Source organism: Loxodonta africana, chromosome 16, assembly GCF_030014295.1.
Source record: "Loxodonta africana isolate mLoxAfr1 chromosome 16, mLoxAfr1.hap2, whole genome shotgun sequence".
NCBI classification, from domain to species: domain Eukaryota; kingdom Metazoa; phylum Chordata; class Mammalia; order Proboscidea; family Elephantidae; genus Loxodonta; species Loxodonta africana.
Genome location: NC_087357.1, coordinates 59,819,365 through 59,836,477, shown reverse-complemented (window position 1 = coordinate 59,836,477; position 17,113 = coordinate 59,819,365). Strand labels below are relative to the sequence as shown.

General features: G+C 40.4%; 1 protein-coding gene across 1 annotated transcript in view; it reads right to left on the bottom strand.

The window, feature by feature from the left end:
- Nucleotides 1-17,113, bottom strand: part of ARID5B (AT-rich interaction domain 5B) — a 200,918-nt gene that overhangs the window by 89,496 nt on the left and 94,309 nt on the right. The window contains exon 4 of the mRNA XM_003409283.4: nucleotides 12,550-12,780. Coding sequence (XP_003409331.2) covers nucleotides 12,550-12,780 — 231 coding nt within the window. The remainder of the gene's footprint in view (nucleotides 1-12,549; nucleotides 12,781-17,113) is intronic.

Sequence of the window (17,113 nt, the reverse complement as noted above, 5' to 3'; positions counted from 1 at the left end):
AGTGTTTTTCTGCCCAAATCCCATCTGTTCTTTAGTCCTCCAAGATGGCGACTGGAGAGCCAAAAAGACTATGTGGAGAAGGGATTCTTAGGGAGAGAATTTCTAGGCAATTTCCAAAGGAAGCATAAAGCCCAGATGATGGAATCAAGACCCACGCCAGCCAGCAATGAGATTTCCTGAGCAGGCAGTGTAGCCGGATCTTGTGCCAAGAGCTTGGCTACTCCACCTCCTTTGAAAACCCATTACCAAATCATGGCAAGCGAAATTTAATTTTAAAAAGGGAAATGATTTATGTGCTACAGGAATAAAGAAGTGACAGAAGCAGGAAAGCTTGCATACATTTCATTTTTGAAATTAGACCTATAATTTTTTCATTAAAGAAGGATGCCAAGTTGGGGAAGCCAATAAGTTCTGAGCAGAAAATTACAGCGAGGCATATAATGGAAGTCCCGTCGGCATCACAACTTCATATCTTGCAGAGAGTCCGTGAGAACACAGGGCAGTTTTACTATCTTCCCTCTTCAACTTCCAAATATTCCCAGCTCTTAAAGGGCCCTGCCCTCATATCTCTTTCTCTGATGAGATGGGAAGTCATTGGGAGGTTAGAGGCTGGAGTGTTGAAAAGAGACTGCAGGACAACAACAGCGGAAGTGGGAAGACTGGTAAAATACAGATGAGAGATGATGGTGACTGGCATCAGAGCTCCTTAACCCCACCAGTGGTTTCTAGATTTTGAATCTTTATGATCACTCCTTTCCTGACCACTCCAACACACACCAAATCCTCTATGTAAATCCTACAGAATCTACTGTCTACTAATCACCTAGAGAGTGGTGATCAGTTACCTGTTTCCAAACAACCTGATCTCAGGGAAGACTGAAGACTCTTTCTGAGCAGGCAGCTTAGTGTGATGGTTAAAAGCATGGATACTGATGCAGACTGTCTAGGCTAAAATTCTGGTTTTACTACTTGATAGCTGTGTAATGGAATCCCTGGGTGGTGGAAACAGTTAATGTGCTCAGCTGCTAACTGAAAGGTTGGCAGTTTGAGTCTACCCAGAGGTGCCTTGGAAGAAAGTCCTGATGATCTACTTCCAAAAAATTAACCATTGAAAACCCAGTGGAGCACAGTTCTACTCTAACACACATGGGGTCATCAGGAGGCACAGTCAACTCAATAGCAACTGGTTTTTTGAGCTGTGTAATGCTGCTGTGCTTCAGCGTCCTCTTCTGCAATATGAGAATAGCCATGATACTGACATCCCTTAAACTGATATTTATTACATACCTACTGTCATGGATTGAATCATGTCCCCCCAGAAATGTGTGTATCAGTTTGGCTGGGCCATGATTCCTAGTATTGTGTGATTTTCCTAAATGTTGTATATCCTGCCTCTATGACGTTAATGAGGGAGAATGGGCAGCAGTTGAGTTAGTGAGGCAGGACTCAATCTACAAGACTGGATTGTATCTTGAGGCAATCTCTTGAGATATAAAAGAAAGAAGCGAGCAGAGAGACAGGGGTACCTCATACCACCAAGAAAGCAGTGCAGGAAGCAGAGCATGCGCTTTGGACCCAGAGTCTTCTAGTCTGGGGAAACATTGACGAGAAGGCTGACAGAGAGAGGATGTCTTCCCCTGGTGCTGAAGCCCCGAATTTGGACTTTGAACCCACTTTACTGTAAGGAAATAAACTTTCTTTGTTGAAGCCAGCCACTTGTGTTATTTCTATTATAGCAGCACTAGATGACTAAGACACCTACTGTGTACCAAGTACTGTTCTGGTCCCTGGGCACATGATTGTGAAAAAGACAGACTAGTTCCCTGCTCTTAACAACCTTATATTGTAGTATGGGTGGGAATGGGGACCATAAACACGTAAAGAAACAAATATAGGGGTTAATTTCAGATAGCGATGAGTGATACAAAGACAATAACACAATGGGTGATGGGATAGAGCCAGACTTGGGATAAGTGGAAGGTCAGAGAAGGAGACATTTGAGCCGTTTGTCCAAGTGACAAGAAGGAATCAGACCTGTGCAATCGGGGTAATGCATTCCAGACAAAGGGACAAACAAGTATTTCCGAAATGAACAGATGGTTGTTGAATAGTTTTTAGTAACAAATGATATGAGTATCTGTATAAAAAAATAGGTATGAAAAAGGTTTGTGGGTGTCTTTTGAGGATCTACTGTGGACTTAATATGTGGTTAAGGTTGTGCTAGGTGTGGTGGGGGATACAAGAGGGTTGGGTTATTAACACTTAAATAGGATTTGCTCTGCATCATCTAAGTGCTTTTACTGGTTAACTCATTTGATCTTCATAACAACTCTGGGAGGTATAGTCCAGGGCTATGCCCATTTTCCAGCACTGCATCCATTTGCTGAAATATCTTAACTGGTATTCTGTCAGTTTCTGGAGCCTTGTTTTTTTGCCAATGCCTTCAGTGCAGGTTGGACTTCTTCCTTCATTACCTTTAGTTCCTGATCGTATGCTACCTCCTGAAATAGTATAGTGACTCTGTATATTTCTTTCATCTTCCTTTGATGCTTCCTGCATCTTTTAATATTTTCCCCTTTTAATCCTTCAATACAGCAACTTGAGGCTTAAATTTTTTCTTCAGTACTTTCAGCTTGAGAAATGGTAAGCATGTTCTTCCCTTTTGGTTTTCTATCTCCAGGTCTTTGCACATATCATTATAATACTTTACTTTGTCTTCTCAAGCCACCCTTTGAAATCTTCTGCTCAGCTCTTTTACTTCATCATTTCTTCTTTTCGCTTTAGCTACTCAACATTCAAAAGCGTGTTTCAGAGTCTCTTCTGACATCCATTTTGGTCTTTTCTTTCTTTCCTGTCCTTTTCATGACTTTTTGCTTTCTTCAAGTATGATGTCCTTGATGTCATTCCACAACTCATATGCTCTTCGGTCACTAGTGTTCATTGCATCAAATCTATTCTTGATACGGTCTCTAAATTCAGGTGGGATATACTCTAGGTGGTGCTTTGGTTCTCATGGACTTGTTCTAATTTTCTTCAGTTTCCACTTAATTTGCATATGCGCAAGTGATGGTCTATTCCGCAATCAGCCCCTAGGCCTCATTCTGACTGATGATATTGAGATTTTTCCATCGGCTCTTTTCACAGGATGTTGTCCATTTGATTCCTGTGTATTCCATCTGGCAAGATCCACATAGTTGCCGTTTATGTTGTTGAAAAAATGAATCTCCAATGAATAAGTCATTGGCCTTGCAAAATTTTATCATGAGATCTCTGGCATCATTTCTATCATCAAGGCCATATTTCGAACTACCGATCCTTCTTTGTTTCCAACTTTCACATTCCAGTCACCAGTAATTATCAATGCATTCTAATTGCATGTTCAATCAATTTCAGACTGAAGAAGTTGGCAAAAATCTTCAATTTCGTCTTTGACATTAGTGATCGGTGCATAAATTTAAATAATATATACATATTAACTGGTCTTCCTTGTAGGGGTATGGATATTATCCTATCACTGACAGCACTGTACTTCAGGATAAATCATGAAATATTCTTCTGGATGATGAATGCAACACCATTCCTCTTCATGTTGTCATTCCCTGCATAGTAGACATATGACTTTCCAATTCAAAATGGCCAATACCCATCCTTTTCTGCTCACTAATGCCTAGAATATCGATGTTTATGCATTTCATTTTTGATGATTTCCAATTTTGCTAGAATCATACTTCCTACATTCCACATTCTGAATATTAATGGATGTTTGCAGTTGTTTCTTCTCATTGAGATGTTTCAACAAATGGATGCAGCGCTGGAAGTGCTCACTTGTTTATGCCAAGAAATTTGGAAGACATCTACCTGGCCAACCAAGTGGAAGAGATCCATATTTATGCCTATTCCCAAAAAAGGTGATCCAAATGAATGTGGAAATTATCTAGCAATACCAGTAATATCACACACAAGTAAAATTTTGCTGAAGATCATTCAAAAGTGGCTGCAGCAGTATATCCACAGGGAACTGCCAGAAATTCAAGCTGGATTCAGAAGAGGATGAGAATGAGGGATATCATTGCTGATGTCAGATGGATCCTGGCTGAAAGCAGGGAGTACCAGAAGGATGTTTACTTGTGTTTTTATTGACTATGCAAAGGTATTTGACTCTGTGAATCGTAACAAATTATGGATAACATCGTGAAGAATGAGAATTACGGAACACGTAATTGTGCTCATGAGGAATCTGTACATGGACCAAGAGGCAGTTGTTTGTACAGAACAAGGGGATACTGCATGGTTTAAAACCAGGAAAGGTGTGGCAGATGACATAAGCTTGCTTGCTGAAAGTGAAGAGGTCTTGAAGCACTTACTGATAAAGATCAAAGACTACAGGCCTTCAGTATGGATTACACCTCAACATAAAGAAAATAAAAATCTTCATAACTGGACCAATAAGCCACATCATCATAAACGGAGAAAAGACTGAGGTTGTCAAGGATTTCATTTTACTTGGATCCATTATCAACACCCATGGAAGCAGCAGTCAAGAAATTAAAAGGCACATTGCATTAGGCAAATCTGCTGCAAAAGACCTCTTTAAAGTGTTCAAAAGCAAAGATGTTGCTTTGAAGACTAAGGTGCGGCCTGACCCAAGCCATGGTGTTTTCAGTCTCCTCGTACACATGTGAAAGCTGGACGATGAATAAAGAAGATTAAAGAAGAATTGATGTCTCTAAATTATGGTGTCAGCAAAGAATACTGAATATACCACGGCCTGCCAGAAGAACAAATAAAATCTGTCTTGGAAGAAGTACAACCAGAACGCTCCCAAGGATGGCGAGACTTTATCTCACATACTTTGGACATGTTATCAGGAGGAATCAGTCCCTGGAGAAGGACATCATGCTTAGTAAAGTAGGAGGTCAGTGAAAAAGAGGAAGTCCCTCTATGAGATGGCCTGACACAGCAGATGCAACAATGGGCTTAAGCATAACAATTGTGAGGATGGTACAGGACCGGACAGTGTTTCATTCATTCATAGTGTACACAGTTTCACTATGAATTGGAACTGACTCAATGGCACCTAACAGCAACAACAATGCCCATTTTATCCTCCTGCCCCACCCATGCTACAATATAAGTTAAGAATAGGGAGCTTTTCTGTCTTGTTCACAACCCGGTGACCAGGGAGCAGAACAGTACCTGGCACACGGTAGGTGTGTAATAAATACTGGTTAAATAAACAAGTGGATACGTGTGTACTATGTGTCGGGCACTGTGCTAAGTTCTAACCATCCCCAGACAGCCTCACCTGCAGTCCAAGGAACTTAAATCAGTCTAGTTCTCTTGACAGAATAGAATAAAGGGGATAAGAGAGAATCTTCATTTATCAAGAGGGTTTTTTTTAAAAAATCCAGTGAATATAGACTTATTTTCAGCCACATTCCCCCACCCCTAGTGCTTTTGCTTGTGATTTTCCAGTGACCTGGCTCTTTCCTGTAGTGTGCGTGTATGTTTTTTAATTGATAAAAATATCCATTTCACCCTAGAGAGGGATATGTTGATCTTGCTAATGTAATAGGATATAACTTTCTTGCTTTTCTGGATGAAATGCTAGGTGAAATATTATCCAATATAGACACAAATCCTTTTTTCTGGGGTGAACAAGAGTTTATTGTACCCGTGAGTCCAAATAGTTTTTAATAACCCATTGAGTCCACTCAGCTACAAAAGTAGTCCAGAGTTATTTTAAAATCTCCTTCAAATTCCAAAAATAGAAAATAAATCCACTAATCTTACCATTCCATATATCATGACTCTGTAAATTAATTTATAGTAGCAACATAAAAATTCTTTTCATTAATACCCAAGAGAGATGGTACCCTGGCTTCTAAGGCCTTTGCCCAATTAGGCCTGTTCTCCGACCCTCCTTGTGTCTTACTGTCCTAGAAACCAGGCCCATATGTTAATCATTACATGTACCACAGAGGACATCTGATATACCTCTACCAGCAGATTTGTTTAGGTTTGCTTCACTGTTATACAAAGACCATAACATTCTCTCTATCCCCACTTTCAAAAAAAAAAAAAAAAAAAAACCCAAACCCATTGCCATTGAGTCAATTTTGACTCATAGTGACCCTATAGGACAGAGCGGAACTGCCCCATAGGGTTTCCAAGGAGCAGCTGAAGGATGTGAACTGCCAACTTTTTGGTTAGCAGCCATAGCTCTTAACTATGGCACCACCAGGGCACCATTCGCACTTTAGCAGTATATAAAACAAGGAGAAGGTACCAAAGGTGGTCTTGGGTAGACCATTCTCTAATGGTAAATAAAATCTTTAGAAAACCTCAAAACCAAAGGAGTCCTACAAGTGAGATCTCAGAAGATTAAGGTCTTCTGCATAAACAGCAATATACAAAAAGCACATCTCCTTTCCCACTTGGCTTCAATTAAAGAGAAATGTCTGCCTCGTTATCATTCAGGGGATTGGTGGGCATGGCAGGCAGGCAGCAAAAGCCTGCATGTGGACAGAGGCCAGGAACAAAGCCATTTGATCATCAAAATCCACTGTGACTATGAAACCTATTTTGGCAAGGAAAAAAAATGTTTACTCACTTACAAATTCCCATGATCCTTAACAAAACAACTGCCTTTCCTTTCATTTCCAGCAAAACATGTGATGTTTAGAGGGGAAGAGGCAGAGTCCAGATTGTCCTTTATGCTTCGAAACAATTTTGTATGTCCTGAGTTTTCTTTCACTGAAATCCAAGGTTTCACCCCTCGTTTCTTCTGTTCCTCTTCCTTCTTTTTTTTGTGGGGGTGGGGGGGGAGGTCTATAATGATATTAGTTCATCCAATGGAAAAATGAAAGTTCAGTGCAGATTCAAGAAAGCATCCTAAGAATAATTGTAGAAAGTAGAAAACTTTTCTTTTCTATTAAGGTTCTGATAAGGGTTCAGGAGATGTAGGGAAATGGGTTCCTTTGTTGTCCAATGGGAAACCCTGGTGGTGTAGTGGTTAAGAGCTGTGGCTGTTACCAAAAGGTCGGCAGTTTGAATCCACCAGGCGCTCCCTGGAAACCCTACGGAGGCAGTTCTACTCTGTCCTATACGGTTGCTATGAGTCGGAATTGACTCGATGGCAACAGGTTTGGTTTGGTTTTGGTTTTAATTTCCAAAGAGCAAGATTGTTGTGGATGACTAAAAGTTGTCCAAGGCCTAACACTAATAGAAATAGAGCCCCTGGGAACCTGGTGAGTTGGCTGTTATTACCAGATTGTACAGATGAGGCAAGTGAGAGACCGGCTGTGGCTTGCCCAGAGGCATAGAGAAGCAAATGGTGGAGCTCTGATTTAAACCTGGGCCATTTGCCTCTAAGTCTAGCACCATTTTACTATATTGTTCTAGTTCCCTAGCAGGATATATGTTTTTAATATTGACATAGATATCTTTTTCTTGCTGAAGATCAGCGCTCATGGTGTTCTGCACATGGATCAAGTGGCAACAGGACAGTACCTCTCATCTCTATTCTTTTTGAGAGAATGACCCCATCCCTCCTTTAACCTCATCCCATTCCCTGGTCTCTCTCTCACACACACACACGCACACACACACACACCAACTGCCAAAGAACTTAGAATCATGACTTCTTATGTCTCTTTATAACCCAAATCCCAGACCCAACAACCATACCTTAATCCATTTAGTCCCACTACGTTTAAGGACTGATTTCATCTCATTTATGTACACTGGCTCCACCTTACATCGCTCTGATGGAAGCCGGTATCTTAAAGTTATTCATCTATCTAGTGTACTGCCTGTGCCTCTGTTTAGAATTTAGCTGTCAACACTTCACACATGTGAATTCAATCTGTGTGATATTAAGGTAAACATATGCCTTACAAACCGGTGGACATTTTATTGTTCTAGCAGCAAAAAGAGACAAAATGTTTATACGTGTGTGTTTTCTCTACAGCACAGAAAATAACACAATACAAATGAGAGTATGTGTTCTACACCAGAGGAATCAAATTATAAAAAGAGGTAAAAGCAAGGCCTTACATTAGAAAATTCTAACAGGACAGTGGGGGCAGGAATTGTGCATAAGGTAAAGAAAGAAGAATTGCCATCTATACTGTCACTTCCCCATCATCGTTATTACCATCTCATTTCCTAATTGCATACGCAATACAACCAGTTTTCATGGTGCTTTAGTGGGGAGTCCATGGCTTTAGTTTTAAAAATTGTCAATTATCTTGTGCTAAGAAAAGAGCGCATTACCTTTAAGGGCATTATAACTGACAAGATGGAAGAAGGCAGGCAGGATGTCAAAGCTAAAGCTTTTCAATCACCCACCATTAATATGACTCAATTTATGCTTACGTCATAGGTTTAGACATTGCACAGTGAGTGCTGTAATCAAGGAAGGGGCTTGAATAAAATACAGTGAAGAAGGCAGATGGTATGCTATCAAAACCCTTCAAGCCTAAAATAACCTTTCCCAAGTAAGGAGGATAGTTAATTAAAACCAGGATATATTTATTCTGAATATCTCAGTGTAAATAAAAATCAAAATGACACTACTATAATATTGGACTAAATGATGAAATTTCATCTATTCTATTTTTCTTTGATAGTTTCTAATCAAACTTTTCATTAAACAGCTTCATAAAATTCCACGGAGAATTTATTTACAGGGACCCATTGTAGATTTTAAAGCCTTAACTTTTATTGTTCAATTAAATCTGTTACTCAGTGGACAACATTAAAAGCAGGGGGGTGGGTTGGCCTGGGCAGTTGAGCAACCTTGTCACACAGAGCAAAGTCCATTTTCAGAGAAGAACCCAGCGGAATGCAGGTAACCCATTGCCATTGAGTCGATTGCAACTCATAGCAACCCTGTAGAACAGAGTAGAACTGCTCCATAGGGTTTCCAAGGAGTGCCTGGTGGATTCGAACTGCCGATGTTTTGGTTAGCAGCCGAGCTCTTAATCACTGCCCCACGAGGGCAGCTTGTAACCTATATAGTAAACTAAAAAAAAAAGCTGTTGCCAGTTGAGTTGACTCTCACTTATGCTCATGGTGACCCTTGTGTGTCAGAGCAGAACTGTGTTCCACAGGGTTTTCAAATGGCTGACTTTTCAGAAGCAGATCACCAAGTCTTTCTCTGGGTGGACTGGGAACTGCCACAGTTTTGGTTAGCAGTTGAGCTATTCGCTGTGCCACCCAGAGACTCCCAAGCTATACAGTGCATGGTGCCAATGTGAGGCCATCTCTGTTCAAGAAGGGAAGCCCAGTTCCAGGCCTAGCTCCAAAGCCACTGCCTGAGTCTCTCTCAGTCCTAGTCTACTAACTCAGATTCATATCCCATATCTGGTAGAGAGAGGATCAGGCCTTTTATAAAACTCACTCAAAGGGCAAGCCCTACTAAGGGTGGTGACTAAGGGCAGAGCAAACATAAGAGAGACCACCAGTCGACCCATGACGAAGGCAGCCATTAGCTAACACAGAGAGTCAAGACATGAATTTTAAAGAATTAGACATTTCTAACAGTTTTCTAATAAAATCTCTTTCTCTATCCTTTAGAACCAGATAAAGCCCTATCTTTTCCATGAAGCTTTCCTTGGCTCCCCCACCTGTTCCATACCTACCCACACCCCCTGCCCCCTGCTAAATTCCTACAGCACTTGCTGTCTGGACCACTCACTGAATATTTAATCATTGACTTTCTCGAAACATCAGTTAACCTTTCAGGTGCATTAATCCTGTCTTCCCCAATTAGATTTTAAATCCTGAAAACAAGCAAGGACATGTTTTATTTATCTTTTGAACACTGCCCTCTCACCCCTACCCATACTCCCATTTAATAGAAGAAATCAAAAAAATATATTAGTTAATAAAAGAAACATTATTCAATCATAGGAAAGCAGACACTGTCCTTTTGAGAAGGTCCTTGGAGGTATTTTATGGCAATTTATGAATTTCATGTGTCAAAGGTGTAGCTGCTAAATGCTATAAACTCTTTGCCATCAGCTCCACTATTCATCCACCTGGTGATATGGCTAATAAAATTTGATTTTTACAGCCTAGGCATACTGTTACCTCAATTACATTTGACCAATTACTGAAGTCACCAAACGTGTTGTACAGAATATATACTGTGTAGAAAATTCATCTGTGGGCCCCCTGGCACCCATGGTAATCTGACAGAAGTGTTTCAGTCATCTGGCAGTGTTTAATTTTAGGAACATTCGTTTAATGCTAGTCACTAATTAAATTTATGTTCTTCCACCAACTGTTAGTTGGTTGGAGAAACCCAACCCCACATTTTCACAAACTCTTTAACCCATGTTGATTTCAACTATAGCCAGTTGGAGGTTTAAAAGGGTGTTCTCTGGAAATTTAGATGTGTGATGGAAAGTAGAAGGAGGCAGAGGGAGCTGGAGGGGGTGTTCAAATCAGGTCAAAATAAGCTATTTTATTCACGTAAAGGTGAATTCTATGAGAACTTGAAAAACAAACATAACTAAAAAGAAAAAAAAATCTCTAACATTCTAATTATTAAACTACCCAGCTACAAGCTGTTCAGAGGTACCTGTATTCCAAAACAAAGCTTCTACTCTAAGAGGCTAGAGAGGAAAAACAGCATTAAAATTAGCCATACCAGAACAAAGTTCAGGAAAACATTCAATAGTCAGATGCTTACGTTTGTGAGCACATTTAAAACTAATTTAGTAACTCAACGACCATTGTGATCACTGTTAAATTGGAACTTCTTTCTATTACCAACTCTAGACGCGACAGCTTTGAAACTCAATGACTAATAACTCTCGAATTAGCCAAAAAGGTTAAAAGATTTTGCATTATATTACATTGTGAAACTCTAATTTTGACTACTCTTAAATGAGGGAAAGCATTCTTTCAATCTGAGTCAGGAATTTAGAGATCTGGTAAGCAGCAAGCAAGATGAAAGGGTTGGGAGTAGGGGATACAGAGTAAAAACTCAAAACAGAAATATTGAGAAAGGAAGATTTCTAAATGCTTATCTGGAAAGAGAAGGTTTTTTTTTTTTTTTTTAATGCAGTGCATTCATTCATCCACTGGAATAAAAATGTTATTTGTGTATTAAAAATACAACAACAATTATTTCTATGAAGAAGGAAAAAGCTTATTCAAACACTGTTAGTCTGGTACGGATGGGCAGCATTTAATAAACCAGAGTTGTGAAAGACATCTGAAGCAAAACCATTTGTGAGAGACAAAATAAAAAAAGTCATGGCCTTTGGAGCCCAGTGAATTCAGATCATTTTGTTCCTCTTCCCCTCTCTCTTTTGCCTTCCTTCTTACATCATCTTCTCCCATCCCTTCATCCTCACCTCTCCACTGTCCACATACCTACTTACAAAGTCACTTCAGCAGCAGCAACAGGGCTGCTGGAGTCATGAAAAACAAAACTTGAGAGACTACAATGAACCCCCCAAACCATGCCCGGATCCTTGGGGAAAGGTCAGCCAACAGAATCAAAGAATATTCCAGGTGAAAGGGGCCCTAGGTGCTCTCTAGGCAAGGGGATCTCAACTTCTTCTCCACCCAGGCACCTGTGAGGGATTCAACATGATTCAACACTTTACAGTGGTGATTCCCAGAGAAGGGGTAGGGTGAGGTAGGGGTATTTATGCCTCCATATAGGAATTTCCAGGGAACATGGGTAGTTTGATAAAGCACACCTAGGAGATTCTGACATCCCTATCTAGCCTATTTGGAATGAACGATATGAACCCATCTCTTCAACTAACACCTGAGAAAGTGAAGATAGGAGAAGACTACTATCTTGACTTGCCTCCAGTCATTCACTGCACCAGGTAAGGTCTCCCAAACTGGTGATGTGGTATCTTCTCTCCATCCCTTTCTATCTATAAAGATAAATGACCAGTCAGCTAGACAGAGATCCAGATAAAGATATGTATGCACACATCCATCTTCGGTGGGCACAATGTATAAAGATTACATATATATAAAAAAAAAAAAGTTGCCACTGAATTGATTCCAACTCATAGCAACCCATATATATACATATATGAAAAATTAGAAGCATGGAAATCTATCTTTCTACCTACCTACCTATCTGTCTACCCATCTACCTCTCCACCTTATAGTACTGAAATGGTTACAAGTAGTGCAGTACCTTATAACAGAGAAAAGTGACTGATGAGTTAAATAGAAAAATCAGTATCGAAACAGCCAAGGCCTTTTAAGAAAGAGCTAACGTGAAAGCTTCCTGTCCTGAAGTCCAATTTCAAGGTCAACCTAGCAACTTCAGACTCTATATTGAAAAACAGAGTCTAAATAATAACCGTCTAGCCATGGTAAACAGAGGCTGCCAAGAAGGCAATGACGCCTTATGCTGCAATAATTTGGGGGATAGGAGGGGTGGGGTGGCTGATTCAGTTTGTGAGAATGAGCATTGTTCCCCACCACTGCTCTTCACAAGAACTGAAAACAACTAGACACACACAAGTTTCATACAGGAAAAAAAAAAAAAAAAAGACTCACCAAACTCATCGCATACACTCTCATTTTCTATGAGAGTTGGGTGGTCAAAGGTGTCCCGGCAGTACAGGATCTGAGGATTCTTGCTGACCACCGCAATGCCCCCCAGGGCTAATGCAAACTGGTCCGTTAGAATGGAAGAAGGCTTATCCTGGATACGTTTCAGCATTGAGCGGTACCGGCAGTACTGAGGATAGCTGAGGACTATCACATTCGTTTCTTCCTCGTCCTCCCCTAGATGAACAAGAAAATACTTCCATTACCCTCTTCCCGCCAACAAAGAACTTTCACGGCCATGGCCTAATTTCAATAATTACTTTTGGTTTTGTATTAAAAATGTAATTTTCAATAAGATTCTTATACTAGTTAATCTTGAGCAGAATCTGGCTAATGCCAGCATCCTCCCAGCCCAACCTCACCAATCCATCTTCATAAAAAATGCCTCAGCCTGCCTCTGCAGATCGTCAACTCTTCGTGGAGACGAGAAAAAGCTGGATGACCACATAGATAGATTAGGGCAACTTTTAGGTGACCAGTAAGCAGGGAAGCAGAAAACTGTTTTAAAATAACCGGATCTATTTTGTAAGTGTTAAAGTTATCATGGTAAGAAAAATCAGAACTTTGTTACCTTCTTTGTACTTAATGGTATTGCTCTTATGTTTAATTATATAATGTTTTCAGTGCTTGGGGCCTCTGAAAAGTTATCTGGTCCCCGAGAGACATCCATGGATCTAAATAGCATCACCAACTGCCCCGGTGGTCATTAGTGCTGTTCGACAAATATTTCCTGTTCTCCTTTTGGGCATGTGGAAAGATCATACTCCCCATCCTTTGGAGCTGAGTGGCAGTAAGACTTGCTTTGGCCAAGAAATATGACAGAACTGGGTGGTTGCATTAGGAGCCAATGTGCAATTGACCACACTCTCTTTTTCCCTTTGTTCTGGAGATCTAGAATGTTCCAGATAGTGACTGCTCTGCCAAGATGGGTCTGACAGTGAGAATAATGTGGAGCAGAGTCTCTGGCTGATCCAAAATGGATGTACAGTATAATATAAGCAGAAAAGAAACCTTTGTTGTCTTAAGCGACTATGATTTAAGGGTCATTGTTATTACAGCATGATCTATCCCGATCTGATTGATACATCCCTTTTTTCTGCCCTTCCCACACCCTTACCCCCTATCTTCTAATGTTCCTCAAATCCATCTGGTAACTTGGCACATCTCAGAGAACCATGCTAATAGGACTCCCCAAGCGTCCTTGTCAGAGAGCTCCATCAGAACCAACTCAACTCAGGAGAACATTTCAGCAACTTTAATGAAGCTTCCCTTTCAATGATCTCAATGCTTATTTACACCTCATTTATATTTCATACTCATTTATAAAAACCAGATTCTGCATCTGAAGCCTGAGAAGTGGCAAGCACCCTCTTTGGTGGCCTACAACCTGCACAACGTCAAGCTGAATTTAGGCTTCATGACCCAGGTTGCCATCATTCTCTCCAACCACATACACCATCAGGGCAGTTGCAAACAATTCCCAGACATGTCACTTGCTTATCCGAAGGGAAAACACTCAATATTTCGAGCCCTTACCATGCTGCAGGGAATTGCACAAGACAGTTGTTAAGGATACCAACATTATCATGGCCATCTGGTAACCAGTGGGAGACGAATGAGTAAGGACAGAACGTAATGACAGAACATAACCAGTACCAATGGAAGGTGTGCGTGCAACCTTTTCCGATAGGAGGCCAATACCCAGATGTATTTCTAATTATGTTCACTTAGTTCCTCAGGCTGTAGGCTTCTCCGTGAATAAAGATGTTTAGCTGCTTGCAAGATGACATCTTTTAACAGTTTACATTTCTTAGACTCCTGCCTGGTTTGTGGGTAGCCACATTGTCAGCTGGCATACTCAATTAAAAGGAAATCGTGTTTCCATTGAAGGCAAGTTCCCAAGATATTCCCAAGATATTCCAATTTGAGATTTTTACCTCATTCTGAGACATTAGTTCACCTTTTAGGAGTCCTGATGGCTCAGTGGTTAAGAGCTTGGCTGCTAACGAAAAGGTTAGCAGTTTAAATTCACCAGCCACTCCTTGCAAACCCTATGGGGCAGTTCTACTCTGTCCTGTAGGGTTGCTATGAATTGGAATCACCTCTTAGGCTCAAATCAGTACCTTTAAAGCACAAAACATTTTAGTGGAAATGTTCAGCAAAAATTGCTAGAACTCCAGAGTGTCTAAGCAGTATTTGAAGAAGCAGTCCCCAACCTGCCAATTGTATTATTGTACTCTATTTCTCTATGGAAGACATGGTCGATGAGAGTGCTGGTTATGACCGTAACTAATACCATCCCCTGTATGTAGCAAATACTGTGAAAATACCTGTGGATTCCTAAATTCTTTCTTGGTGGTGCCATTGGCTTTTCGTGATGGAGTGAAAGTTACACCAGTTTTTCCAAATGTTCTTGAAGTGAAATGGAGAGAGTTGTGCTTTTCAGGTTAAACAAGGAAGAAAGGATGGATGTTTCAGTTAGCTTCATGGTAGAAGGTATCATTTGGACTCTTGGGACCACTCAACTTTCTTCCCGTTCCTTAATTCTCCTTTTGTTTTTCTCTGACCATTTTTGCATTATGAGGCCACCCCTAACCTCTTCCTACTTCTCTATTCCACATGGAGTCAGCTCCCTGGCTATCTTCTGTGCTTGGAAATGACCTCTTTTTTCTCTCTCATCCTACCTCAAAACATTTGTCCCTCTTTGCTTCGTGCAGTTCCGAAAACACTAGCCATCCTTTCTCTTTCTACTAGAAGAAAGACGGGAAGTTTCTTCCGACCTCAATTTACGGAAACAAGTCCTATGATTGCCCGTTCATTCTGGAGAACTTTGAGAAGTTCTGGAGAGCTTCTGAACCTGAGCTTGGCTTTTTACATAGACCTACACTAATTTCTTTGGAGCCCTGGTGGTGCAGTGGTTTAAGCATTTGGCTACTAACCAAAAGATAGAGTTTGAATCCACCAGCTGATCCTTGGAAACCCTACAAGGCAGTTCTACTCTGTTCTACAGGGTCGCCACGAGTCAGAATCAATCCAACAGCAACAGGTTTGATTTTGGTTTTGATACAGTAATTTATTTAGCTTGGGTTTTATTCCATGTTTCTTTTTTATTCCTTTGTCAGGTTTATGCTTCTATCCTTACTTCTCTTCTTAACCCCCAGGACCTAGAACAGAATATAGGACCAAATTCTTTGTTCCCACTACTTTCCCAGGATTTTTTTGGGTATCACAGAGGACAGCAAATGAGAAAAAGCCCTCTTAACCAAAACTATGAAGGGCTGAGGGCCTGTTTTCCTGTTTAGAAAGCAGAGTAAATAACACTGCTGTTTCTGGTACTAACAATAAAACACTAAAATTTACAAAGCTCACTCCCATAAGTTACCTCTTTTGTTCCTCATAATAACCCAATTAGTAGCATCACACTTGTTAAAATCCCCCAATTCTGAGATGAGAAAACCGAAATTCAGACATCCTAGTTCTCAAAGAACTAAAAGTGATGGAGGTAAAAATTACAAGTTGCTTTAATTCCAAGTTTGATGATCTTTTCATTATGACAGAATGCCTCAATTACTATTATTAGAGAGTCAACTAATTTACAGTATTAGGGATGAGGATGGTGGTCGTCCTCCTTGAGTCTCATTGAGTAAAATAGACTTTTATTTCACAGAGAATTATAGAATTCAGCCAGGTTGTTATGGACTGAATTATGTCCCCCCAAAATATGTTGTAAATCCTAAACTCTATGTCTGTGGTTCTAATTTCATTTGGGAATGGGCTGTCTTTGTTATGTTAATGAGGTAGGATTAGTGTAGGGTATATCTTGAGTCAAGCTCTTTTGAGATATAAAAGAGACTAAACAAACAAGCAGAGCTGAGAGATGAGGGTAGAGACATGCCCAGCCACATGAAGATTGCCCAGCAGTAGAAGCTCAGAAGAGACAAGGACCTTCCTTTAGAACCAATAGAGAAAGCCTTCCCTTAGAGCCAGAACCCTGAATTTGGACTTCCAGCCTCCTAAACTGTGAGAAAATAAATGTATTTTTGTTAAAGTCACCCACTTGTGGTATTTCTGTTACAGAAGCACTGGATAACTAAGATGCAGGTATAAGCCAGAATTTTTCTGCTCTGATTAAGTTAACCAGTTGCCATAGAGTCAATTCCCACTCTTGGTGACCCCATGTATGTCAGAGTGGAACTGTGCTCCACAGGGTTTTCAATGGCTGATTTTTTGGAAGTGAATCACCAGGCCTTTTTTCTGAGGCACCTCTGGGTAGATTATAATCACCAACCTTTTGGTTAGTAGCAGAATGCATTAACCATTTGCAATACCCAGTCATGAGACAGAATTCTTCTACTGTAATTACGTTAGCTTGTTAAGGTTTGAGACCACTGCAATTACCACTGTAACAATGTTTACATCTTTGGCACACTGTCTATGTGCATCAACCCTACCTTCTTCAAGCCTAGAATGCCTTCCCTTCATCAACCTCTTTCCACACTAAGGCACAGCT